The sequence below is a fragment of the Anopheles merus genome, chromosome 2L, assembly GCF_017562075.2.
Source record: "Anopheles merus strain MAF chromosome 2L, AmerM5.1, whole genome shotgun sequence".
NCBI lineage: Eukaryota > Metazoa > Arthropoda > Insecta > Diptera > Culicidae > Anopheles > Anopheles merus.
Genome location: NC_054083.1, coordinates 4362365 through 4388762, shown reverse-complemented (window position 1 = coordinate 4388762; position 26398 = coordinate 4362365). Strand labels below are relative to the sequence as shown.

At 39.6% G+C, this 26398-nt stretch overlaps 3 protein-coding genes across 4 annotated transcripts; 1 reads left to right on the top strand and 2 right to left on the bottom strand.

The window, feature by feature from the left end:
- Nucleotides 1–522: 522 nt before the first annotated feature.
- LOC121592984 lies at nucleotides 523–3371 on the bottom strand. The gene is made up of 2 exons (XM_041914967.1): nucleotides 1993–3371; nucleotides 523–1919 (listed from the first exon to the last, which is right to left on the bottom strand). Exons 1-2 carry the CDS (start codon nucleotides 3214–3216, stop codon nucleotides 1908–1910), a joined length of 1236 nt encoding a protein of 411 aa, XP_041770901.1. The 5' UTR covers nucleotides 3217–3371; the 3' UTR covers nucleotides 523–1907.
- An 8451-nt stretch (nucleotides 3372–11822) lies between these two features.
- LOC121592473 (CXXC-type zinc finger protein 1-like) lies at nucleotides 11823–13716 on the top strand. 2 transcript variants are annotated; one of them, XR_006004670.1, is made up of 5 exons: nucleotides 11823–11963; nucleotides 12047–12168; nucleotides 12242–13106; nucleotides 13181–13309; nucleotides 13391–13427. XR_006004670.1 is itself a non-coding variant. In XM_041913944.1 (4 exons), the coding sequence occupies exons 1-4, from the start codon at nucleotides 11931–11933 to the stop codon at nucleotides 13611–13613; spliced, it is 1446 nt and encodes a 481-aa protein (XP_041769878.1). In that variant the 5' UTR covers nucleotides 11824–11930; the 3' UTR covers nucleotides 13614–13716. The 2 variants fall into 2 exon arrangements, 1 of the variants encoding a protein (XP_041769878.1); XM_041913944.1 differs by having other exon boundaries at nucleotides 11824–11963; nucleotides 12242–13309; nucleotides 13391–13716.
- On the bottom strand, nucleotides 13710–19001 carry LOC121592472 (DNA-directed RNA polymerase III subunit RPC1). Its single transcript, XM_041913943.1, has 8 exons — nucleotides 18836–19001; nucleotides 17799–18762; nucleotides 17522–17728; nucleotides 15954–17217; nucleotides 15400–15835; nucleotides 14720–15247; nucleotides 14143–14650; nucleotides 13710–14054 (listed from the first exon to the last, which is right to left on the bottom strand). The coding sequence occupies exons 1-8, from the start codon at nucleotides 18877–18879 to the stop codon at nucleotides 13866–13868; spliced, it is 4140 nt and encodes a 1379-aa protein (XP_041769877.1). The 5' UTR covers nucleotides 18880–19001; the 3' UTR covers nucleotides 13710–13865.
- Nucleotides 19002–26398: the final 7397 nt, after the last annotated feature.

Here is a 26398-nt window from a genome sequence, read left to right as displayed (position 1 = left end):
ACCTGTTATAAAATCATGATGACACACAAATTAAACAATAGCTGATAAAAGTTGTCGCAGACGCTTGGTTTTGTTGCCATCTACACACAAGCTACACACACGAAGCTTGACGAACTTTTTGACATAAGAAATGGAGGCGCCATGTACGTGACCATGTACAGTATGTCTCAAAAATTATCGTCATCAAGAGCATATTATTTTGCCCAAGAAAATATACATTTTTATGAAAAAATTTCTCATTTGCAAATATTTCATACCCTTTATCAAACTCTTCACATGTATTATTTGAAAATATGAAATATTAATTTTTTATTTTTAAATTCTTTTTTTATTATCACCGCAGCTTCAAATAGAGGAATAAAAGAAAACACATAGTTTTCAAACAGTTAATAAAAAAATAGTTTGGTGTAAAAATAAATACGCATTATTACATAAATAAGAATGAAAAATGATTTTCCGAATATTGAATAAATTGGAAATGGTGTACATAAAATTTGAAAAACACTGTGTGTTATAGTAACCCGAATCGAAAAAAAACGAGTGTAACGGAATACGTCGTTATGATGTAACGCTGGCAAATGTCATATTCTCTTAAGAAACTCTATTTGATTTTTAAAGGCTTTAAAAAACTGTTAATAATCAAATAGAGTTTCTTAAGGCTACTTGGGATGTCTATCGCTAGGGCGTATTCCACATTAATTTGCTCTATACCCCAAGTAATCCAGTTCTTGTTGAGCAAACTGACATTTGTCTAGTCGAAGCTCCAACCCATTATGTCGTATTTTTGTAAGGACGGCACTAAGTGTGTTCAAATGAGACTTAAAATCCGTTGAGGCAATTATAATATCGTCTAGATATACAACTAGTTTATCTGCTTCGATAAATTCCCGGAGTATCGTGTTGATGAAACGTTGAAACTCAGAAGGAGCATTTTTCAAACCGAAAGGCATTTTAAGATACTCATACTGGCCATCAGGAGTCACAAAGGAAGTATACTTAGTGGAATCATCGTGCATTTTTACTTGGTGAAAGCCGCTTTTTAGATCCAGCAGAGAAAAAACTCGTTTATTACTCAAATGCTCTAGACATGTCTCGATCAACGGCAAGGGGAAATTATCTCGGATCGTAATTTTATTAAGAGGTCTGTAATCAATGCACATACGGATTTCTCCGTTCTTCTTTCTTACTAAAACAAGTGCCGAGGCATATGGCGAATTACTGGGACGAATAATTTGTTTTTTCTAAAAGATCGTTTACTATTTCTCGTACTTGATTCCGTTCTCCGTAAAACAATCGGCGAGGTTTTGTATATAGAGGCATATCATGAATGAGACTAATTTTCATTCTATGATCGGGTGAAATGATTTTATCAGGCGGGTAATTAATGTAATTTTGATGAATGGAACTGAATAGAGCAGTATTCTCATCGCTACTAATATGTTTGCCTATTTTTAATTCTTCCACGTCATTCACGTCAGGTAAATCAATAGCACAAATTTCTGCAAATGCCTCACTTTGAGTGTCATGATACTCTCCAGGACATAGTCTTTCTAGCTTAGTCGGTTTTGATTCTAGTGGATATTGAGCCAACGAAATACTGTGAGCAGGTGAAGACATGCATACATCGCTATTAGGATTGAGATTTTCTTTATTGAGTTCATTGTACAAATTGCGTTGACAAAGAAAAATATTAAAAAATTTTAATAGATCACGACCTATGATCATCGGCCAAGCAATACTTTCACTGGGTAGGATAATAAATGGATGTTCTAATTGATTCTTCTGAAAATTGACTTGGCATGACACCTCCCCACAGACGACTAATCTCTGGTTTCCGAGTCCCTGATATAGTGAAATTGAAGGTGGTTGCAAAAGATTTTTGGGCACTAAAGCAGAATCTATAAAGCTCACTGGGCTTCCTGTATCGAGAAGAGAACGTATGCATGTCATCACACTACTCTGACCTTTTTGATCTTTAAAGGCAACACTCACCTGTTGAAATTCTTCTAGATCCGTATTAAATGTTTCCTGCTGTACGTTATCCTGAACTGAGTGATGAGCTGCTGCCGATGGAATGATTATGTTGTTCGGGCAATTACGAGCAGCGTGTCCAGCTTGGTGACATTTGAAGCACGATCCTGGTGGTCTACGCGGCATTGGGCAGGAACTTTTATAATGCCCGAATTTCGAACAGTTGTAGCATCTTACTTCACTTTGTTGGTTGCTCGATGATCCTAACGGCTGGCAGATGGACCCTGATGATGATGGTGTGGCAGCATTACGTGGACGAATCTCCTCATATCTTTTCAGCAGTTGTTTTAAATCGCCCATAGATTTTGCAGAAAATCTAATCCATGCCTCGTTGATGGGATCACCGAGTCCATCGATGATAATATTAATTAAATCCATTTCTGGGATGGGTACATCGCATGCCATAGCTTGCATGTCCAAAATATACCTTATGACGGGTTCGTTTCGTGCAAGACGTCGTCCTCTCAGTTGTTTGTACACATTCTCTAAAGATGTGGTTGTGCCGAAATTTTGTATCAGATTGTTTTTCAACTCATGATATGTTGTAATGTCTAGGGATTTAGCAAACAAAGCAGCAGTACCGGTAAGCAATTGGCGTGTACTGTGGAACTTCATAGTACCATCCATGCGATAGGGGAGAAATGTACGCTCAAGTTCCTTGAACCATCGGTCAACATGCTCTCCTTTGTCACCGCTGAATACATCGACAAATTCATTGAACTTGATGAATAATGGTTGTTGCGTTGTATGTGTAACAACCGGAGCTTCGAGGAGACTAATTCGCTGCTTTAGTTCAAGTATTTCGAGTTTTTTCTTGAGAAGCTCTATCTCTTCATGTACACTTGGAGCGGTGTTTACTGGGTTTGGAACCAAATGTGTGGCATTTTCTAGGGTTCCGACTGAAGTTGAATCATGCGATACCGCATTGTTCTCAGCATGCCTTACAGCACTACGCAAAATGGCGGCGCCATTGTTCTCAGCATTGACCAGCTCGGTCGACAATGCTAATTTACCTTCTGCTTTCGAGGTTTCAATATCCGTGGGAACATTACTTAACACGCCTGGTTCATCGATATTTCCAACGTTTGCATTGTACAATTTACGTAATTGTGAAATTGTAGCAGTCGTTGGTACATTTACTTTGGCGTACTCGAGCGCGCACAGCATTTCCTCTTTCGTGGCCATTTCGAACCGCAGGATTTCAAACACAATCACAAACACAGAAACTGCGTGGAATTTTATCTAGTTATCGTATCCCACTTCTGAGATGTAGGAGGCGAGCTGAACTTAGGAACATAAGGACGTAAGGACGGCAGACACAGATTCACGTGTTTTTCTGTTCACAGTTCAGCGTGAATTAACTTCTTTATTATTTTTGACAGTTCACATCTTTTTGACATTTGTATAAATGCAAAGGTATGTACATATGTGTCATTTGACGTGTGTCATTTGACACATGACAGTTCGGATTCTGTTTGTCTACAGTAGATATGAACGCGATTTCTAATTCCTCTCCTCTTTGTTTTAGAGATTTGGAGAAAAGTACGCAAGCGGGCCCATTACTGCGGAATGTCTATCTATATATTCAGGAAGGCTGGCCACGGGATGCTAGTTTTGGTTCAGAGTTGGCACGTTTTCCCGTCAGGAGAGAAGCGCTATCGACCGTCGAAGGGTGCATCCTCGTTGGCGAAAGATTAGTGATACCGGAAGATATGCGTGCGCATTGTCTAGAACAGCTCCATCGAGGCCACCCAGGCGTTGAACGTATGAAATCTCTCGCACGAAGCTACGTGTACTGGCCAAGATTAGACGACGAAATAGTGCAGTACGTGGCCGCTTGTAAGGCATTAGCGGCAGCAGCAAAGACACCGCCTCAAACAAAACCGACACCGTGGCCAAAACCTTCTGGTCCATGGCAAAGGTTATACGTGGACTATTCGGGGCTAATTTTAGGCGACTACTTTCTTGTGGTTGTGGATGCCTTCTCAAAGTGGCCAGAGATTGTGAAAACCTCCACAACAACTTCACGGGCCACGGTAGCGATATTACGTGGATTATTTGCACGCTTTGGCATGCCCCTGAGTATTGTCAGTGACAACGGGCCACACTTTACGAGTCAGGAATTCAAAAACTTTTGCGAGTGCCATGGGATCCGACAAGTAACTACGGCGCCATTTCACCCGCAATCCAACGGACAGGCGGAGCGTTTCGTCGACACATTGAAGCGGGCTCTAAAGAAAATACAAACGGGAGGCACATCTATGGATGAAGCGTTGGACACATTCTTGCAGGCGTATCGCACCACGCCAAATCCAGCGCTTGAGGGGAATACAACAACGGCGGAAATCATCATTAAGTACCCCGTAAGGACTCACTTGGAGCTATTAAGTCGGCCTCCTGTTGTTGAAGAGGAAACAGAAATCACCACTGCAGGGCTCCAGCCAGGAGATGTTGTTGCAACCAAGCAGTACTACCGAAACACATGGAAATGGGTCTCCGCTGAGGTGCTACGGAGGCTGGGAACGGTGATGTATGAGTTAACCAGCCGAGACGGTCGAATGCTGTGGAGACATATAGATCAGATCAGGAAAAGATCAGTTAAAGAACTTCATCAGTTGGTACAGGATAGTGAGAAGCCCACACAACTACCCATCGACATTCTGTTGGGTGAATGGAGTTTACCAGTGCCGAACGAGCCTTTGCCGCTAAGCAGTACAACGGAGGAATTGCGCACGGTTCATTCACCCCAGCCATTCTCCCCGGCACAGGTTGCACCTTCGGGAAGCAATCATCGTAAGATACGCTCACCTCGCCGTTCGTCTAGGAATAGAAAACTTCCGCGAAGTTTCGATGCATTCATACTTTAACCGTAGAGTTGGCAACCAGATTTACACACGTAAGTTGGCAACCGGCATACCCGGGTATTCCACACGTTTTGATGCAAAAAATTAACGATTTTCATAGGTAAACAATGTTTTCTATATTTTAATGCTGTATGCAAGTAATGCCGACCATATATTCTCTTCTACTTCATTTATTCATACATTTTTTTTCATTTTATTATAAAAATAACGGTCGAATTGAAATTTGGAATCGCCTGAATTTGATTAAAAAATAAGCACAATACGAAAAGAGGAAGAAGAGAAACGTCATTCTCCATACAAAATGTATGGAATACCCGGGTATGCTGGTTGCCAACTTACGTGGTAAAGTTAAAAAAAATCAAAATAAAATACTTACAGGCTGTTTAAAATTACAACTTATGCACCAAAAAATCATAACTTAAAAGTTGGAAGGCTACGGAAAATTTCAGGTCAATAAAAGCAATGAATCAAAAGTTATTGCAGTTCGAAGTTGAAAAAAATACCCGGGTATCCGGTTGCCAACTTAAAGGTTAAAGGGGGCGATGTTATGGCCCAACCTGCCCACGCAAACAATGAGAGCCCAAATTTTGAGCGATTCAGGCCGAGGGATATGAGGAAGCTTGAGGAAGCCAGGAGAAACGCGCTGCGATGAGAGTTCGCATTCTGTTTTACACGCGCGCTTCACTAACACCAATACAAATACCGTGCTTTGACGAGCCGTCTGTGAATGTGTGTGTCTTCTTTCAGCGAGCTCAACAACTTGGAGCTGCTCGTCACATCGTGTTGTCTCGCTTACACTACAGCATCGAACCATCGCTCCGTGTGTCTCCCCTATTACGCGTACAAAATAGGCTTGGGCAATTTGATTCTTTTCAGTGAACGCGTGCGATGTAGTTCGTTCAGTATGATGAACTGAACGCGTGCGGTAGGTCAGTCGCTCAATTGTAGCTAAGTACCATTTTTTTAAATATTATGTTTAATTTTATCGAGATTTTAATGCAAGAACAAAAAGTTATTGCTTTTAAGGCTGCATTTTTAATTATAAATACCGTCAGTCCGAGATACGCGGTTCATACATAACTAGGTAACTAGGTTTTTACATTAAACCATTTATGTATCACAATTCATGCAGAAAATTTGAAAATTTCTGGTTTTTAAGAGGCTCTAAAATTTTTGGTAAAACAGTAATTTATCTTGCATTTGAGAATCCTTTGAGCCAATTATACTAATTGCACACAAGAACTTAGAAAACGTAGCTCGAGAACAAACTGTATATACTTAAGTTGATTTGTAACAAAAGCTAATATAAATGAGTAAAATCTACAAGCTTTCTTTTTTATGTTGCTGTGCGCGTAACGAGTTCTTTTTGTGCGACTGAACTAACTGAACGCGCGTGCGGTAGTGTGCGGCAAGAGTTCTTTTTGTGCGACTGAACTAACTGAACGCGCGTGCGACAGTGTGCGACAAGAGCTCTTTTTGTGCGGTAGTGTGCGACTGACCCCACTGAATACGAGTGCGGCAGTGTGCGACTGAACTAACTGAACGCGCGTGCGGCAGTGTGCGATAAGAGCTCTTTTCGTGCGGTAGTGTGCGACTGACCCCACTGAATACGCGTGCAGCAGTGAGCGACCGAACTAACAGAACGCGCGTGCGGCAGTGTGCGACAAGAGTTCTTTTTGTGCGGTAGTGTGCGACAGACCCAACTGAACACGCGTGCGGCTGTGTGCGAATGACCCATCGGCTATGAGTGTTCTTTCTCACTCAGAATGGGGTCTGTGTGCGGCAGGAGTTCTTTTTGTGCGGCTGTGTGCGATTGATCAATCTGACCACGCTAGCAATATGTGCATTCTTTCTTGCGCAAAGTGCGATCGATCTTCTTGTGTCGTTGTGTGTGACAAATTCTGCCGACCCAAAACGAATGTTTTTTTTTCGTTCAGTCTATGACACCGACAGTTATCTTGCATCTCTTTCAGAGCACATTTCAGTTAGTTCTGTATGCGTGCGGAAGACCTACCCGTTCACTTTTTCGCGTGCGGCGATCAACCGCACACTATAATGAACTGAGTGTGCGGCATAGGTCTCGCACAATTGTCCCATGCCTAGTACAAAACCACCAGTACAGCGCGACGCTTTGCCGGAGATGGTTGTGCGCGTTTTGTTCTAAGTCCCGCGCGCAGTGTTTGTGCGCTGGTGCGTATTTCGTTCAAAGTCTCGTGCGCCGGTGTATTTTGGTAAAGTGTGAAGTGAATAAACAGTGTGCACAGACGCACATGCAGTGCGTGCATCGACAGGTAAGAATTTGCTGAACAGAGGCAACGCAGATTGTCGACAAGTTTCCCGCAGCCTGGCTCGACCCGGTACTTTACAGTATGACGCCATTCGTGAATATGATAGATTCTGAATGTGTTGTGAAAGTGTACTTTATGTTGGAATAAAGTGTTTGATGTAATAAAAAATGACTGTGTTTGTGTTTGTTGTTAGAATAAGTGCGTATTTGCGATCGTGGGAATGCATGAAAGCAAGCGAAAAACGAAATGAACAACAAGCTTTGGATGGTTGGTAGCATGGCTCGAAAGAACACGAACACATTGAGAACAGCGGAGCGCACCGTGCGTTACGGGTGGGGAGGGGGAGGGCTCGCGCGAGGGTGTAACTCATTGGTCGAAGAGACACTGCCCGTCCGGCAAAATGAGTGTATTTTTTGAGTGATTTGAGTGACGCTAGCGAAATACAGTCGGCCTCAGCACAATTTTTCGATTGAAAAAATTCGATAGGCGCTCACGTAAAACTGACAGTATAACTATTTCTTTCATACTCCTGCATGAAGTCGATTCCCATCGAGTTCAGTATTTAATGTAGGCAAACCATTTTTGTGAATATTTAATATATTATTTTTTATCACCCAAAATATTGAAAAAGAACCAAAACATTTACCAACTTAACGTTTTTCAAAACCATCAACCTTGATTTATGGAATTGTTCTAATATTCGAGAATTTCCGCAGCTCAATGCGTCGCGGATTTTTCCCCATACAAAGCGGAACGATCGAATTTTTGTAGCATAGTCAAGGACCGTAAAGATATCAGGTCAAGTTATAAGCCCGTTTTGACAGCTAGGTGGAAGAAGAATCGACGAAGAAAACTGACAGTTAGTTTTCCGAGTTTGGCGAACGCTTCTTGTTCTCGAAGGAAAATTTCCATTTTAAATCACGGGCTGTGTTCTTATAAACGAAAATATTCACCCAAATTGATCTCCACCAAATATTGACCATGCAAAACGTAAACAATCCATCAATACATATGCAAGCGGAATACCATCTGTCAAAAGCGGAGCCCAGGGGGGGGATCGCCAAAAGCGCTATAACTACACCTCATTATACATTCCACCTTGAGCATAGTCTATTTTGCTCGTGAGTGTCATGGTATACCAGTTTTCAAAAAGACCTGTAAAATGAACACTTTGGCGACGAAATGAGTGTCACATGCAAGGTGGATTAAAAATATCAGGTGGTGGATAAGGGCGTTTGGGGGGTCGCCATAGTTGAGGGACTTTACGTCATTTTTGAACCGTTAACCATTGGTTTCCGCACACAAAGCTTAGCAAATAGAACAGATTTCTTTGTTATTATGTGCATTTTTGTGTGTCTATTGATTTTATCGAAAAAATGAGATATATTAACAAAAGATTTGATGATTTCTTTGTCCACGAAATTTAAAATCATGTGGGTATGAGTTCTAATATCACGTAAATTGTCCACGCGGCTCGTAGATAATAAGGAATCAATATGAAAATAGAAAAAAAAAATGTTTTCTTAATTTTTATCACCAAAAATGTCAAAAACACAATGAATTATGGAATAAATTCATGGAATAAAACAAAATAACACACTTTAATCCATGTTCTAATGTTTAATAAGAACTCGCAAAGTCCAAAATATATTTTTAAAGAATATTTAATCGAAAAAAAGGGGTAGATAAAATATATGAACAAGTATAATAAATGTAAACAAAGTTTGAATCTTGGGGACCTTACGTCAAGTGACGAATTGTCAAAATGCAATAGATTCCATCACCTGATATTCTTAAATCCACCTTGGAGGTCGCCATGGTTGAAGGACTACGTCATTTTAAAATCGTTAACCAATGGTTTCCGCACTCAAAGCATAACAAATACAGTCTGTTCCCGAGTTACGCGGTTTCTGCGTTCCCGACGAATCCGCGTAACTCAAATATCCGTGTAAGTCGAATTTCACGTTTTTTGGCTGATATACTATTGATTACCAGTAGTTTTTTTTATTTAATTTAGTATTTTTAATACACTTTATCATTTATTTAGTATGATTCGTGCAGAAAATTCTAATATTTCTGGCTTTTAAGCGGCTGCAATTTATTGGAAAAAATGCAATTTTTACCGAACTTGAAGCAAATTGTACTGATTTGACATTTATCCTGTCAAATTTAGAAAACCGCGTATCTCCGAATCCGCGTAAGTCGAGAACCGTGTAACTCGGGAACAGGCTGTATAACATATCTTTATTATCTACGATCATTTTTGTGTGTCTATTGATTTTATCGGCAAAATGAGATATGTTAACAAAAGATTTGATGATCTGGTTATGCACGACCCAAGTGCCACAAATCCACTAAACGACCACTAAACGGCTTCTAAACGACTCAAGTTCTCTACCTAAACGGAATATAGAAAGACTTCGTTTAGCAGACGGCAAACGACTCATTCATTCTAAAAATAGCAAAAAAGCTGGTGGCGCTCTCTCTCTGTTGGTGGCATACACCAACCAATTGAGCTTCATCGCTTGGAAGAGAGCTTTCTCATTTCCTCTGTACTGTTGTATGGTTGGTTTCGCATTGAAGTTATGCATCGCTAGAACTAGAACGGCGATACAATTGTTTAATTACTAACTCCAACGGAAACCACCAGTACTGAAGCAAGTGAGAATTGAGTTATGGTCGTTGGTGTTGATACCCACGTATCTGACCACACGACCATTCACATAGATTTTTGCTCAGAAAGTTATAAGGCTATATAGGTCATGATAAGATGAAACTTGTCGAAACACATTGCAAGAACAGGATAGCAATATAATGATGAGTTGTAATACGCCATCTATTGATCAAACCAATGAAGCTGTGGAGCTTTCATTTTTTTATATGGATATTCAATTTTCCAGTCGTTTAAGCTTAATCTGTGGCGCTTGGGGAATTTAAAATCATGTGAACAATGTGAGCTGATAATATACAGGCGGTCCCCGAGATACACGGTACCTCTTATACGCGGATTCGGAGATACGCAGTTTTCCAAATTTGACAGTTCTTTGAGCAAATTGTACTGATTTGACACATCCATTGTGAAATACCAAATAATTTCCGTATTGAACGAATATAAAATACTGTTTAAAAAGGATTAATTCAGTAGAAACATATCATATATTTAATTTAGTGGCGAAAACCACCCCCTACGTGCAAAATTTCACGAAAGTTTGTGATATTTTGATTGGAAATCACGAGATTCGACTTACGCGGAAATTCGAGATACGTGGTATTTTGCGGTCGTTTTCGGTCCCCATTAACCGTGTATCTCGGGGACCACCTGTATTAGGTGGGGTTATCGAGTGCAATTTGACGTCTAAAAACGAAAATAGGAAGAAAACCTGGTTTGACAGTTAGATCCATAACAAACTGGATGCTTTGATGATTTTTCTATGGACTCACTCTATGCACTCATCACACCACTAGCAATATATGACTGACAATATATGATTTCGCTCTCCAAGCCCAGCGTTGAAGCAAGTCATTTGTATTTCTTTTTGACTATTATGTTTAGTTTGCATTTAAATCCGTTGAGTTTTTTCGTAAAGTATCATTCATATAAACATCAACAATGTAAAAACTATTTAATCTCAAAATGTCTAATGCTAGACATGCAACGAAGATAGCAAACATGGCTAACACGCGGTTGAAGTTATGTGCCGAAAAAAGTCTGAATCTCGTACACTGTTTCGTTTGTGAAATCGTGCACGAAATATCAATCGAAAACACAACCGAAAAGTGATAAATTTACTCGCTTGGGACACAATTGAAAGAGTCCTTGAAAGAGAACAGGTAGAAGCGCTTAGAGTAAATTGACAGAAAGCCCCCAACCAACAAAATCGACATGCTTTCTCATTCTACCCAATAGGTCAGTAAACCTGTGAGAGCGAGAAAACATGTCGATTTTGTCACTTGGGCCATGGGAAAATTTTGACAGTTAAAGTGAACATTGTTTATGTTTAGCGATGGACGTTGCTATGGAGTGAATGAGAGTTTTGTTCAGCATTTTACATTCAATTCCTGGTAGAATATTTGAAGAATTAGAAACAAATTAGAATATTACATGACTGATATAATCCAAGGATCTCATTTATCATTCGTAGCCGGGTTATAAGTAAATGACGGTATGCATATTGTACCAGTGTGTGTCGATTGGATGTTTCATTTTACTCTCAGTGTTCAATTGAAAGTAAAAAGGACTTCTTTAACCCAGTGGAACATGTTAAACATTTCGTTTTTCCAGCAGGACCGTTGCAAACGGTAGTGGTTTGTGGTCACGGAATGGCAAACAATGAAAAAGGTTATCAATGTTTCTGAATGCAGAGTAGACTGCAATTACTTCTCCTTTATTCTTCAGAAGTGATTGACCGCAAGAAATTTAACCAATATAACCTTCCTAATAGTAAATTCGTCCACTTTTGTGCGTTAACTATTAGCCATTTGTTTGTAAACACTTTTTCATGAAACTGTCAAAAACGAGCTGAAAATGGCAACCTAGCAATGGGCTTTGCATCGACCTGTTCTCCTTAATAGATCTTGATTGTTATGTCAAGTCGTGAAATGTCAATTTGCTCTGAAGCACTTCACCTCCTAATATCCATACACCTTGTACGGGCCTAACTAGCTGTCAAATCAATCTATTAATCGCATATTCGTGTTTTTTGCGCTCAGCGTAACTTATACACATTAAAATTCTAATAAGCACACAATGAGTGAACAAAAGAAGAGAAAGAAAAAATCCGTATGTTATAAGTTTCTTCCGTTGGATCTTACGTAATTACTCAAATTAAATGGGTTTATATGGAATTCGCTTGTTACTTACAGAAAGAGGAAATAGCTAAGGAATTCGACTTGCCTGAAAGGAAAAGCAAGATTGCCACTATTTATAAACAAGATGGACAAGCTTACTGCTTGTGTAGATCTTCCGATTCTTCGCGATTCATGATGTATGGATAAATGTTCGAAACGGTTTGCGTTGTTTAATACAATAATATATGCTCTTGTTCCTTTACGTTTTAGTTGTTGCGATGCATGCGAAGAATGGTACCATGGAGATTGTATTAATGTGTCAGAAAAGGAAGCCAAGCATATCAAGCATTACTACTGTCAGCGATGCAAAGAAGAAGACCCTTCTTTACAGACCGTTTTCCGCTTGGTCCCAGCGCCTGGTCCAATCCCGCTCCCGGAAGAAAAAAAGCCTAAAAAAAAAAAGAAGGAAACTCCCATTGGTGGTTTATCTGAGAAGCGTTGCGGTAGCTGCGACGGTTGCCTTGCCGAAAATTGCGGTAACTGTGAAGGTTGTTTGGGTCTCACTAAGAACGGCCGAAAGCAGCGTTGCGATATGCGTATTTGCAGCAACTCAAGTACCCGGAAGAAGGAGCGAGCAGCTATAAAAGCAGGAGGAAGAAACAAAAAGCGAAAACGGTCTGTTACTCCAGAGGTTTTTTGTAACCCTGCATTGGAAGGCGAACGACAATGCTACGGTCCCGGGTGTATTATGACCGCCCGACCCCAATCAAAGTACTGTTCGGATGAATGTGGCATGAAGTTAGCAACGAGCCGAATCTATCAGGTTTTACCTCAACGTATTCAAGAGTGGTCTCTTAGTCCAGCTGTTGGTGAAGAACAAAACAAGAAGGCACTTGAATCAATTCGTATGAAGCAAGCGATAGTTAGAGCTACTCTGGCAGAGCTGGATAATCGACATGCTGAGTTGGATCTGCTGGTTGAACGTGCAAAGAGGTGCACGTTGGATCCAAATGCATTGGAAAATGCTGATTTGGAGGATGAAATGTCAATGTACTGCATAACGTGTGGTCATGAGATTCATTCAAAAACTGCAATTCGCCATATGGAGAAATGTTTCAACAAATACGAGAGTCAGGCAAGTTTTGGCAGCATTTTCAAGACACGAATTGACGGCAATTCAATGTTCTGTGATTTCTACAATCCGGCTAGCAAGACATACTGCAAACGTTTACGAGTGTTATGCCCAGAACACTGCAAGGACCCAAAAATCAATGATACGGACGTCTGTGGTTGCCCTTTAGTACGAAATGTATTTGAACTAACAGGAGAATTTTGCCGGTAGGATTGTATAAATGTTAAGATAAACAAAAACAAAAAGAAAAACAGTTATGCTCAAATTTTCATTTCATTTTCTTACAGGGCACCAAAGAAATCTTGCTTCAAACATTATGTATGGGAAAAAATACGACGTGCAGAAATTGATCTTGAACGAGTTCGACAGTGGTTAAAAATGGATGAACTCGTCGAACAGGAACGTCAAATTCGTCAGGCAATGGCATCACGAGCCGGAGTGCTGGGACTAATGCTGCACTCAACGTACAATCATGAAATCATGGAAAAGTTATGTTCTGGTAAATTTTAGCTTTTTAAATGCTTGTATTAAAGAAAGATTAGATTTATTTTATTACATTTTTTGTGATACGTGTGGTACTCAATAAAACACGTGTGTTCAGTCTGGTTGATAATCATCAAGTTATATCTTTATTATCTGTGCGTACGCTCCGGGATGTTATCTGTGTTAGATGGCGCGGTACCACTAATGATATCTAACTATCGCTGTTGTTAGAATCTCACTACTACAATACGAAACTCTTATCAGGAGTTATGGTTAAGGTTATACCACATTAAAAATAGGGCAACTAATCGACTCAAGTTGTGTATTGCTGTGATTATGAATTAGTTTGAATAATCCAGTACCAATTGATGCAGGCATTCCCAAAATGATACGCTCCGAAACGCCATCCACTGAATCCGTTTGGCCATAGTATGCAGCATCAAACAAGTGATCCGCTGTTTTTTCAAACTATAGAACATTGATAGAATTTAGTTAAGTTTAAACTCACGCTCTAAAAAAACAATTGCGTAGAAATATCACAATTTATGTTTCTTACCGATGCAAGGTTAAACACGGACTCGCGCATTTTCGCCAGACCGTGACGGGTGATTCCAAGCACTTCACCCCTCGATGTCATCTGGCCAGAGAGTAGCATGATGTGTCGATGATCTACGCTCATACCATGCCCCTCCATTACTTCAGTAATTTCAGTCATAATGGTAGTACGCGCTGCTTCAATACCTAGCGTTTGGTACACCTCCAAAATGTTGTTACTCTTAGTTCTGTTTCCGATCACTCCATATGTGCCCATCACATCACGTAACCCACAGCCTTCCACGCATAATCGATACTTGGGCGTGCCGCGGGAATCATCGACGGCAATAACTGCGCGAGATACTTGCGGTAATCCGGCAACCACTACGTTTGGTATTGCTGTGATGAGCCGTTGCAGTTCCGCATTCAAGCTGTGGCTGTGCTTGCTGCTGTCAGGCCGAATGATAATGAGCGATGGTCCATATACTTCCACATTCTCTTGCTTCAGCTTTAGTTTTGATGTGCAAATTCTGGGAACAATTATGTTTAATTAGCCTTGTTTAGCACCGTTAAATAGACAACAGTTTAAGCATACTTACGAGTAGCGTATGGTGTCAGCATTAACTTCCAAGCCCAGCACTCTAATGCGACCAAGGTCGAGCTTAATGAGAAGAAAACACTCATTCATTTTATACACCTCCTCGATATAAGACGAAATTTCTCCCAGTGTCGTTTTTTCAATACGAGCCTTTACTTTGCGAGCAAACTCCATGTTGGTGTTGTTTTCGATCTCCGCTGTTATTATTGGTGTAGAAATGGCTTTAGTAGCGTTAATAATCTCGACAATACGAGGCACTCCCTGCGTGATGTTCATTGATGCAACTCCAGCAAAATGGAACGTTTTCAGTGTCATTTGCGTACCGGGTTCACCTATACTTTGAGCCGCCAATGCACCTACGGCTGTTCCTGGTTCGGTTACGGCCTTGTTGTATTTATTTCGTACTTGCAACAAGAACTGTTCCAATTGACCAGCTGTGGTCCGCTGAACTTCCGTCGTTACCCTAGGACCGTTACGATAAAGCCGTTGCAGTGTACACAAACGTCTGCCGAATTTTTCCAGAAAATCTCTACAACACCACGTCATACCACGAAATAAAAAGTGTGATACGATAAAACGTCATATTACTTACCATACTATGTTTCTGCATAGTACCATAGTATGTATTCACCACCCACAGTTCCATAGTAGCTCAACCATAGTCATAAGGTAAATACTTACAAACATTCCTTGCGAAAATCTTGACGGCAGTTAGAAAATTGTGGTTTGGAAAGAATGCGTTCTCCTTCGCTTAGCACTTCCTCCCCTCGTAAAGGAATCTCATCGCGACATGGAAGCATGTTTCGTACATGCATAAACTGTCTTTCAATATCCACCGGTTTGTTCTTCACTTCCATGTAGACCGGATCCAAGCCATCAGCACCGTATGAAAATTCGACTACCTCCCCAATAGCGTTCCGTACGGTTCCGTCATATTGTACTACTAAATCTTCAAGGCATTTTACCAAACGTCGCTGCAAGTAACCCGTTTCGGCAGTTTTCACTGCAGTATCAACCAGACCCTCTCGGCCAGCCATGGTATGAAAAAAGAATTCCGTTGGTGTTAAGCCGGAATAAAAGCTGTTCTGTACGAAACCACGAGCCGCAGGAATTTTGGCTATGGAAAATATTAAAAGAAAAAATGGGAACATTACACAGTACTACGATTGCTACAGTAATATTAGAGACATACAGTTTCCATATTTGGTGGTTTCATGCTACTTTACAATACTTACAAAACTTTTCAAAATGAGGCAACGCACGGTCCTCGAATCCGTTCGGTACTCTTTTGCCGTTGATGGCTTGTTGTCCAACACAGGCAATCATTTGGGAGATATTGATGTTCGATCCCTTGGAGCCCGATTGCGCCATGATGAGTGCACTGTTTGTCGGATGTAGCTCTCTGAAGCAAGCCTTTGCTGCAAGCTCGCGGATACTAGACAGTTCCTTTAGCATAACCGCTTCGAGTGTTTGCTCTGCCGTGCAACCCGGTTGACACTGCAACGTTCCCTTCTTCATTTCTGCAATATATTCATCACATTTTCGATATCCATTTTCTAAAAGCTTTTGTTTTTCTTCAAGCAGCTTCCGACTCGGTGTTACGTCGCCGATACCAAATGAAAACCCATGGTTCATCATAAAGTACGATGCCATCCGTGCTAAGCGCCACATCGATTTAATGGCATATTCTTCGCCAAAATCACGCAATATTACATAGAATATACAATTTTTTGTACCCGAACCAAGTGTACCTTTGTCCATTGCACCACACAACAATTGCGAGTTTCGTATTATAACCCAAGAGTCCTTTACACACATATCGTTGTCTCTAGTGTAGTTGCGTCCTTTGGTATACAGGTTCGCGTTTACACAGGACTGACTATTTGGTTTGAGGATGAGACTGAATATCTGTTTCCCGGTCCACAATTTTCGTGGTTTAAGAATAGCTGGTCTTGGCAAATCAATCACCATGTTTGAGTCTGGCCCGGATAACATGCAGGCGGCTAATTGCATGACCTGTTCAAGTGTGAGGAATTGATCTCTCTGTGTCAGTAGATATCCACCAGTGATAAAATCTTGCGTTGCCGCGATCAGCAGCTCTCCGTTGCGTGGAGTCACCAAATTAGATTTGTTGCCCATCAGTACAAGCGCTTCAGCGCGAGCCTCTTCAGTTTGGGGTAGGTGCAGATTCATTTCATCTCCATCAAAATCAGCGTTATACGGAGTGCAGGCACATTCATTGAAGCGAAACGTACGTTGCGGTTGAACCTTTGCCACGTGACACATAATGCTTAATTTGTGCAGGCTCGGTTGGCGATTAAACAGCACAACATCGCCGTCAATAAGGTGTCGTTCTACAATATCACCGCACTTCAGGTCCTGTGCCACTTTATCGCGATTGCCATACGCTAAGTATTTTTTGAACGCACTACCTTTTTGTTGAACATAGTTTGCTCCCGGATGTTTTTCCGTGCCGTTGCGGATTAGTTGTCGCATTCGCTGGCAAAAAAACATAAAAAATTAAGTAATAAGTAGTAAAATTAAATATGAAAAAAAGTAAAAGTAAAATGAGCCGGTCTCATGGTACAGTCGTCAACTCGTACGACTTAACAACATGTCCGTCATGGGTTCAAGCCCCAAATAGACCGTGCCGCCATATGTAGGACTGACTATCCTGCTATGGGGGGAAATCAATAAGTCACTGAAAGCCAACCCCACAAGTGGTGGGTTGGCAGGCCTTGACCGGCATCGGTTGTTGAGCCAAAGAAAAAAAAAAGTAAAATTAAATAAATATCATACATACCGTTATGTTGGCCGAATTCACTTTCTCGGGAAAGGTTAGAATCTTTGCCACACGGTCCGGTACGCCCACTTGGTGGATCATCAAATTAGGATCAGGTGAAATAACGGTACGTGCTGAAAAATCAACTCGTTTTCCAGACAGATTACCCCGAAACCGGCCTTGTTTACCTTTCAACCGTTGGACAATTCCACGCGTGGGTTTCTTCGGCTAGAAAAAAAATGAACCATGAATGCTCTGCAGGATGTACGAAGTATATGTACTTTAGTTCCTAACCTACCATAAGCGAAAGTGGAATGCCAGAGAGCTCACTGTTGAAATACAGTGCACAATGAAGTTGCAAATAGTCCCAATCTTCTTGAATAAGTTCTATTTTACCATTAGTCATCATATGTTTTGTAATGACGTCACTGATGAGCAATATCTCGCTCTGTTTCATTGTTAAATCGTCTTCAGTAGTGCCTGCTTTTACTTCTGACACTACGGAAGGTCTAATGCACACCGGCGGTACGAAAACTCGCGTAACAATTAGATCGGCCGGGTTGGAGTACGTAGATGTCATACCAAGCAGTGGGACATCGCTCTTTGGTATGTTTCTAAATAGATCCAAAACTTCTACCGGATTCAGTTCTTTGGACAACGAAGATGGTCCCACGACGGTTTGGGCAAGCTCACGATTCGATTCAACTGCAGCTTGCATCTCATGTAGCGCATTTGTGACCTGTGGATCAGATGGTTTCTTTCCCCGAAACGGTTCATGCACTATTTTCATTAGACCCGGGCCTTTTTTCACAGGGCCGTTAAGACTGTTGCAATAGGGACATTTGGTATTTTTTTTTGCCTTTTTTAAAACTTGGCTATGGATAGATTTCTTCGCAAGGTATGACAAGTTGGGATTTACCAACCGAGTGCTAAAATTTTTCTTTTCTTCTTCTTTCAACATCACTCGCGAACATACTTTACATATTGATTGGAGGATTGTAATTGTGGCTCGAAAGTGTCCAACGTGAAATACTGGTAACGCCAGATCGATGTACCCAAAATGTCCCACACAGTCATTTAAACCTTTTTTGCATGTTTCGCAAATGGCGTCCTTTTGGCTCACTCCCATACGTCTGTCTAATACTCCATACGCCACTGGAGTTCGATCTGCATTTTGGTTGTAGAGATTCTTTGCTACGACATGAATGTGTGCCTCCTGTTGAATCTGCTGGGGACTGTCGATATTGAACGATACGTGGGAACTATTGGAAGAATGAAAATAATGAGAATAATGAGGAACAGTTCGATTAGGTATTAAATTCAAAGAATGTTTACATTTTTTTTATCACATCCGCTTCACGAAACTGTTCTTTAGGCATTCTGAAAACATGGAACTTCCTAGGATTTTTTTCTGTATCTTTTTGTTTTTAATTAATGGCACAGCATGTAACTAAACCGCACAACATCGAAAAACATGTGGGAAATGAGGGCTGTGGCATTGCTTCGTCGGTTGCGAATTTCAAGGTAGATTCAAGGTGGATTTTAAAATATCAGGTGGTGGACTCTAGTGCATTTTGACAATTCGTCACTTGACGTAAGGTCCCCAGGATTCAAACTTTGTTTACATTTATTATATTTGTTCATATAATTTATCTACCCCATTTTTTCAATTAAATATTCTTTAAAAATATATTTTGGACTTTGCGAGTTCTTATTAAACATTAGAACATGGATTAAAGTGTGTTATTTTATGTTATTCCTTGTTATTATTTATGTGAATTTATTCTATAATTCATTGTGTTTTCGACATTTTTGATGATAAAAATTAAGAAATCATATTTCTTTCAATTTTCACATTGATTCCTTATTATCTACGAGCCGCATGAACAATTTACGTGAGATTAGAACTCATACTCACATGATTTTAAATTTCGTGCATAAACAAACTATCAAATCTTTTGTTAATATATGTCATTTTTTCGATAAAATCAACAGACACACAAAAATGCACATAATAACAAAGAAATCTGTTCTATTTGCTAAGCTTTGTGTGCGGAAACCAATCGTTAACGGTTAAAAAATGACGTAAAGTCCCTCAACTATGGCGACCTCCCAAAGGCCCTTATCCACCACCTGATATTTTTAATCCACCTTGGGTAGATTAATGATATCAGGTGGTGGAATCTATAGCTTTTTGACAATTCGTCATTTGACGTAAGGTCCCCAGTATTCAAACTTTGTCTACATTTATTCAATCTGTTCGTACAATTTATATACCACATTTTTTTCAATACAATATACTTTAAAAATATATTTTGGATTTTGAAAATTTTTATTTAACATCAAAACGTGCATCTAAGTGTGTTATTTTGTGATTTTTTTGTAATTTTTTGTGTGTTCTCAACATTTTGGAGAAAAAAAACGAACAAATCATATATTTTTTCATATTTTTACATTTACTCCTCATTGTGTACCAGACACAAGGACGATTTAACCTTCATTTCTATAACCACTTACCCGGGTATGTTTAGCTTACTCTTTTTATGATAACTTTTTATTGGATAATCGAATCGATCCAAAAAAATTAGAATGCATAGAGAAACATGTTTTAAAAAAGTGGTAAAAAATTCAGAATTTTTTAATTTTTTAAATGTGCTTTAAAAAATAAAATCAACTTTTACCCCTTACTTCTATAACCACCTACCCGGGTAGGTAATACATACAATAAAGGATTTTGGTTTCGATTAGTCGCTAATTTTGTAATGATAGGTATAGCAATGCATGTAGTTATATTTATAAAATCTTTTTCAAAAGTTTTCTAGCTCTTAATATTCTTCTAAAGCCACATAGATTGAAATGATTGCCCCGACAGTCGGGAAGACATGGCGGTGTATTAGTGTCAGTTCATCTAATTGCTATGCAATGAATTTATGTAACTAAAAGCCATACTCCATAAATTTATAACATAAAAAGAAGTATTGTTATTATAGCTGCATAGACTAAGTTAAATACGACATTTTTTTACCAATAAAAATACGAATTCCCTTCTAAAATGTATTACCTACCCAGGTAGGTGGTCATAAAGATGAGGGTGTATTTTTGGTCATAGAAACGAAGGTTAAGGGCGGTGGCAACGCTAATCGGATGCGATTTTATCGGACGAGATTTATATGGGATTTGACAGATATCGTCGGACGACGAAATCGCACGTCCGACGTTATCTGTCAAATCCCATATAAATCACGTCCGATAAAATCGCATCCGATGAGCGTTGCCACCGCCCTAAGGCCCGTGTCTGTGCTCCATCGGATGCGATTTTATCGGAAGGCCTGTCAAAATTTTATATGGGATTTGACAGATAACGTCGGACGTGCGATTTCGTCGTACGACGGAATCAAAAAATTTTGATTTCGTCGGACGCCGCATCCGATTTTATCGGTCAAACTAAATGTGTGGTGTTTTGTAGGAACAATCTCAACTTAATTTTTCATAATCGTTATATTATTAAAATCATCCAAATCATCGCAATATTATACGAAAAAGCGTTTGACAGCACGTGCGATAAAATCGCATGCGATGGAGCACAGACACGGGCCTAAGTGAGATAAAAACTCTTACCCGGCGGTCTAGCACCAATCGAACAAGACATCGAACATGAAATATGCCCAACTAACAAAATCGACATACTTTCTCATTCTACCCAATAGATCAGTAAACCTGAGTGAGCGAGAAAGCATGTCGATTTTGTCGCGTGGGTGTATGGGATTTGGCATGTTTGTCTTGTTTGTTTGTTTGTGTCTGACAGTGCACCCCGACCAGCCAAAATCGTTAATACCCAGTCAGACAGCCTTCAGTTAATTTACCCATTCGAGCAGTTTTGTGTCTGTCATAACAGTAATTTAAGAGCAATTTAGCGGTACGAAGTGTTGTCGTTTGTTGCAGTAAAAATATATAAATAAGAACAAAAAAAATATTGTTTTAATGATCTTTTAGTGGAAGAAGACGTCGGCGGTGTGTTCAAAACTGTTAAATGTAAAAAAACAGCCGAAAAATTGCGTTTATTAGTGCTATTGGTACATCACCTTCTCCAGGTGAAGCGGCTGTTCAAGTCGAGTTTGCTAAAAAATACATTTTAATCGTTGGTATAAGTTAAGGAAAATGATTGAATTTAACCATGTAACTATAATATAATAAATTTCGTGTTATTTATTAACAATTTGACCGAAAAAAATAAAAACAAAATAGAGGAAGGAATAGGATCTGTCAAAACTGCTCGAATGGGTAAATTAACGACTGCTAATTTACCATTAAATTACTCTTAAATTACCGGTAATTTAGCGGTAAGATAGGTGTAAATTAAGTCCGATTTGTCTGACTGGATGTCTGTCTGTTAGGCATCTATTAGGTACACGAATGGAAGTAATTATTAGACAGTAAATATCAAAACCATCAGCAGAAAAAAATTGTAAGGCCGCAAATACACGACGCGCGTTTCCGCGGGCGCGTTTAAACGCGTATAACAGTTCCGCAGAGATATCCAGCTGGGTATCTCTGCGTTTCCGCGGTAGCGCGTTCGAATGACATTTCATTTCTATGGCTGGATTGTTATACGCGTTTCCGCGGGCGCGGAAACGCGCGTCGTGTATTTGCGGCCTAAGGTTCTACGCCGTCACATTTGTAGCGCTTTGCGGATATGTTTGATGTGAACAACTTTTTTCGTGTTTATTCCAGATCATTGTTGTGTGTGTAGAAGCGTTTCGAACTCAGTTCAGTGATGATGAAAACTTGTACATCTGCAATGAGGGATAATCAGAATTATTCACATTGGAACGCTAAAAACAGATAAAATGCTTCAGGTTTATGCTTGTGATAGTTGTGATACAAATGTTTTTATACAAACAAATTGTTTGTGTTGTGAAGGCTCATTGAATATGCCAATAATAATCAGATCTGCTATTGTTTTCTTAAACAATATTCATGTGTTACTGTGTGTTTTGCAGAGTCTTTGAATACTTGGCGTTATATTCCGCTTCCTTCTTAAAAGTTACTCTTCATCAAATTAGACAATGTCATCCATGTAGATGGGCAATCTTTCTAAAAAAATTGCTGAAAGACTGAATTTAAACACTTGTTGGGATATATCATCTAATAACACCTGTTAGACAATTATGAGACAGGTTTGTGACAGTAAGTCTAATAAGGCTTATTAGACACTGGTTAGACGACTATTAGACAAGAAGTCTAATAAATCTTATTAGACATCAAAAAGACAACAATTCGACGAGTCGTCTAGTTACACATAAGCTGTCAATTAATAGACAGTTATTGGGATCCGTTACCTTTTTATTTCGATTTTGGCTGCTAGGGCCTCCATATGATTATATGGTTTTGTTCGAGTTGGATTTCTTGTTCGATTGGTGCCAGAGCGCAGCCTTAGGGCGGTGGCAGCGCACGTCGGATGCGATTTTAACGGACGAGATTTATATGGGATTTGACAGATAACGTCGGACGGCGAAATCGCACGCCCGACGTTATCTGTCAAATTCCATATAAATCTCGTCCGATAAAATCGCATCCGATGAGCGTTGCCACCGCCCTTAGGCCGGAAATAGACGAACTGAGATCATCGCGGTACCGCGAAAATCGCGTATGATTTGAGCTGTCAATTTTTTTATAAAATTTGACAGATAAGCGAGATAATCGCGGTTCGTGTATGGGACCATCCGTGCTCTGGTGACGATTGAATGTGCCAAGAAGCAATATTGATTTATCAATTTGCGAATCAAATTATTTGCACCAGTTTAAGGGAATTTCGAAAAAGTACTGTAAAATCATCTGTGATGTGACTTTTTCGTTGCTTTCTTCCAAATTTTATCGGAAATGATGTTTCCTATCGTTATAGTGAGTCATGTAGCAAAGCATTTAATACTTAAATAATGTCGATTTTTTATATAATAACGTCACACAAAATTCGATTTTGTTTTTCATGAAAAATTAAACCTACAAATTTAAATGAGCTCGATGGCATAGTCCATCGATAGAAGAAAGTCTAATTTACGAACACGTCAACTCTTAGTGCTTTCAACACACTTGATCACACACAAATCCACAATTGCAGGCGTATCGAGTACTAATCGAGCAGATATGTAAAAACATTATCGAGCAAATGCCACTTGGGTAAACAAGCCATCAAATTCGCGGCGACCACAGAGTAGGACTTATTCTTCTTCTTCTTCTTTGGGTGATGGGGTTTGTCCTCCTATGATGTTGTGGGACACCATAATGAGAGGTTGACCATCTTGATTGTACCGTATTAATACACGATGCGCAATCTCAGATTGCGCATATATTCGTTTTATCAAAATATATGTCAATTCGCGTAGCCAACCCTGAGCTATAAACGTCATTTCCGTACACTTTCAGATTGCGCCAAGATTGCGCATAAATTTTCAAAATTATATGTCCGAGATGTATAAATTTTTTTGACAGATAAATATATCAAACCGATCCGTTTGACAGATAAATATATGCGCAATCTGTGATTGCGCATCGTTTATTGATACGGTTAAAGAGACCTTGCAGTCGAATAATCTTTAATTTTCTTTTTTTTCTCTTCTTTCATTCTTTGGTTGTCACATCGTTTATATCACAGGGTTTGATACTCAGATTGTTTTGTGTGTTGTTTTTGTGTCCGTTTTTTAAATTTGGTGTGCATGTGTGTGTGCCCAGGAGACAACTGTTCTACATTTTTAGCTTAAACTCCTTGTGAACAGCTCGATTTAACCCATTGTCTCATATAAACGCTTGAAAACATGTTTATGTCAGAACTTCGGTAGAAGCCAGACAAACAAGAAGCTGGCAGTTTCGTCCTCGGTGTTCAACAACCAAAACACTGAGTAACAAGAAATAAACGATGTATCCAGGAGTATCAGAATAGTGGAGAAACGCAGGGAAAATAACAAAACAACGTGAAGCGTGTTTTATAATAAACTTTTTGTTTGATACGGATTGAAGAGTACGCATGTTTTGTTTTGGGCTAGTAGCTTGTGCACAACGTGATGACAATTCTCAAAATGACACCAGAAAAAAAACGCTTCACTCTGACGTTTCAACTGTTATAATAAGCTTAAACTCTGCAACATCGCTTGCTCTTTAAGCCAGTTTTAAGCCTGCTCTTTAAGCTTCCAGCAACTCGAAAAACGCTAACAATCTGCTCGAAAATGTCACTTGGGTGGGTATCTATACTGGGTTTTGAAAACAAAATTCCGTTAGTTTCCATTTGTTTGTGTTGTTCTTTTTATTTCCCTAGTCAATTATAGTTATGTATGCTATTGTTTTTTTTCTCTAGTTTGTTTTTTTTTTGTTTTTTAGAGGTTTTAGGGAGATTTTTTTTTTAATTTTTCTTTAGGCCGAAAATACACGGACCGGAATTTCGCGGCCGCGGAAATCCTGTAGGACAGTTATGTCAATAACTGCATTTTGACAATCAATAACCTACAGAAATTTGACTCGACCTGGACGTTTGTTTATAAATATTGAGCATCGCTTGTTACTCGAGTCGGATCTAATTTACTCTCAACTCACTTCCGAATTATTATAAGCAAACAATGTTTCGTATAAAAAGAGCAGCTCCATTACGATGAACAAGTGCGTGGGCAAATTTCATTCGTTTGCATACGATTTCGCTTCAGCAAGCTCCTCCAGCTAGAGAATGGATGCGCCCAATGCTTCGTGAAAGGAATGAACAAGCGAGTTGGTTGCTAGCGTCCATTTTACAAGAAGAATTGGATAATACCTAATGCTGCTGGCGGATGTGTTGCTCCGTCGCAGCGCCCAACGCCGGTGCTTTACACCGAGTCGGGTAAATTTTTCCTTCGTCGACCGGAGAGTGCCTCCGACTATTAAGAAACGAGCGATTCTGAGGTTGTGTTCGAATGCGCTTCCTTTATTTAGGTTCTCATCTCTCATATGCTATTTAGTTGCTGACCGCATATAGGTCAGCTAACTATAACTATGACTATTTTGATAACAATTTATTTAGTTATACTTGTTTTATTTATATGTTTGTATGTTTTATTTATACTTAATGCGACATGTACCTATGGTTTATGAATTGCGTGAAGTTACTTCCTCGTTTGAACCGTGAGAACGGTTGACTACCTGTTTATGTTTGTTGCGTTTCTGAAGCGCGCACTATTGCTTGAGGCGTGTTTTGCTTGAACTTTGTTTTAACTTGAGGTGTTTTAACTTGAAGTGTTTTACTTCGCTACATACGCATATTTGCTTTTACTTCATAATGAGGTCGTACGCAACAATACCATAATTAATTTTATGAGATTGTCTAGAAACGATTTTGATTACCTTCTTAAACAAATCGGACCAAAGATTCAAAGAATGGATAAGCTCCGCCAGCTAGAGAATGGATGCGCCCAATCCTTCGCGAAAGGAATGAACAAGCGAGTCGGTTGCTAGCGTCTATTTTACAAGAAGAATTGGATAATACCACAATTAATTTTACCATAATTAATTATTATAATACCATAATCATCATGTTGATCTGTTGTTTTACAAGAAACTAACAGTGGGATGGGTAGATCTTGAAGACGTTCCAATAAGTGGATAGAAAGATAATTCATCGAGTACTTATAACAAATATAAGTTAATATTTTGAAATTGTTCAGGTGTTTGTGTACGAGAACGCTGATTAGGAATTAGGAACGTGGCGGCTTTAAAGATGGATGCTGTAAGCGGTAGTCAAGGTAAGTGCAAAGAAAGGGAACTCCGTATATAAGTAAACTGCTCCGTACATGAGTGTATAAGCTCCGTATATGAGTTACTTGTATGTTAACGGTCTAATGTAGACGCTGGCTAGTTTCTTGCATGCATACAAGTCTAAGT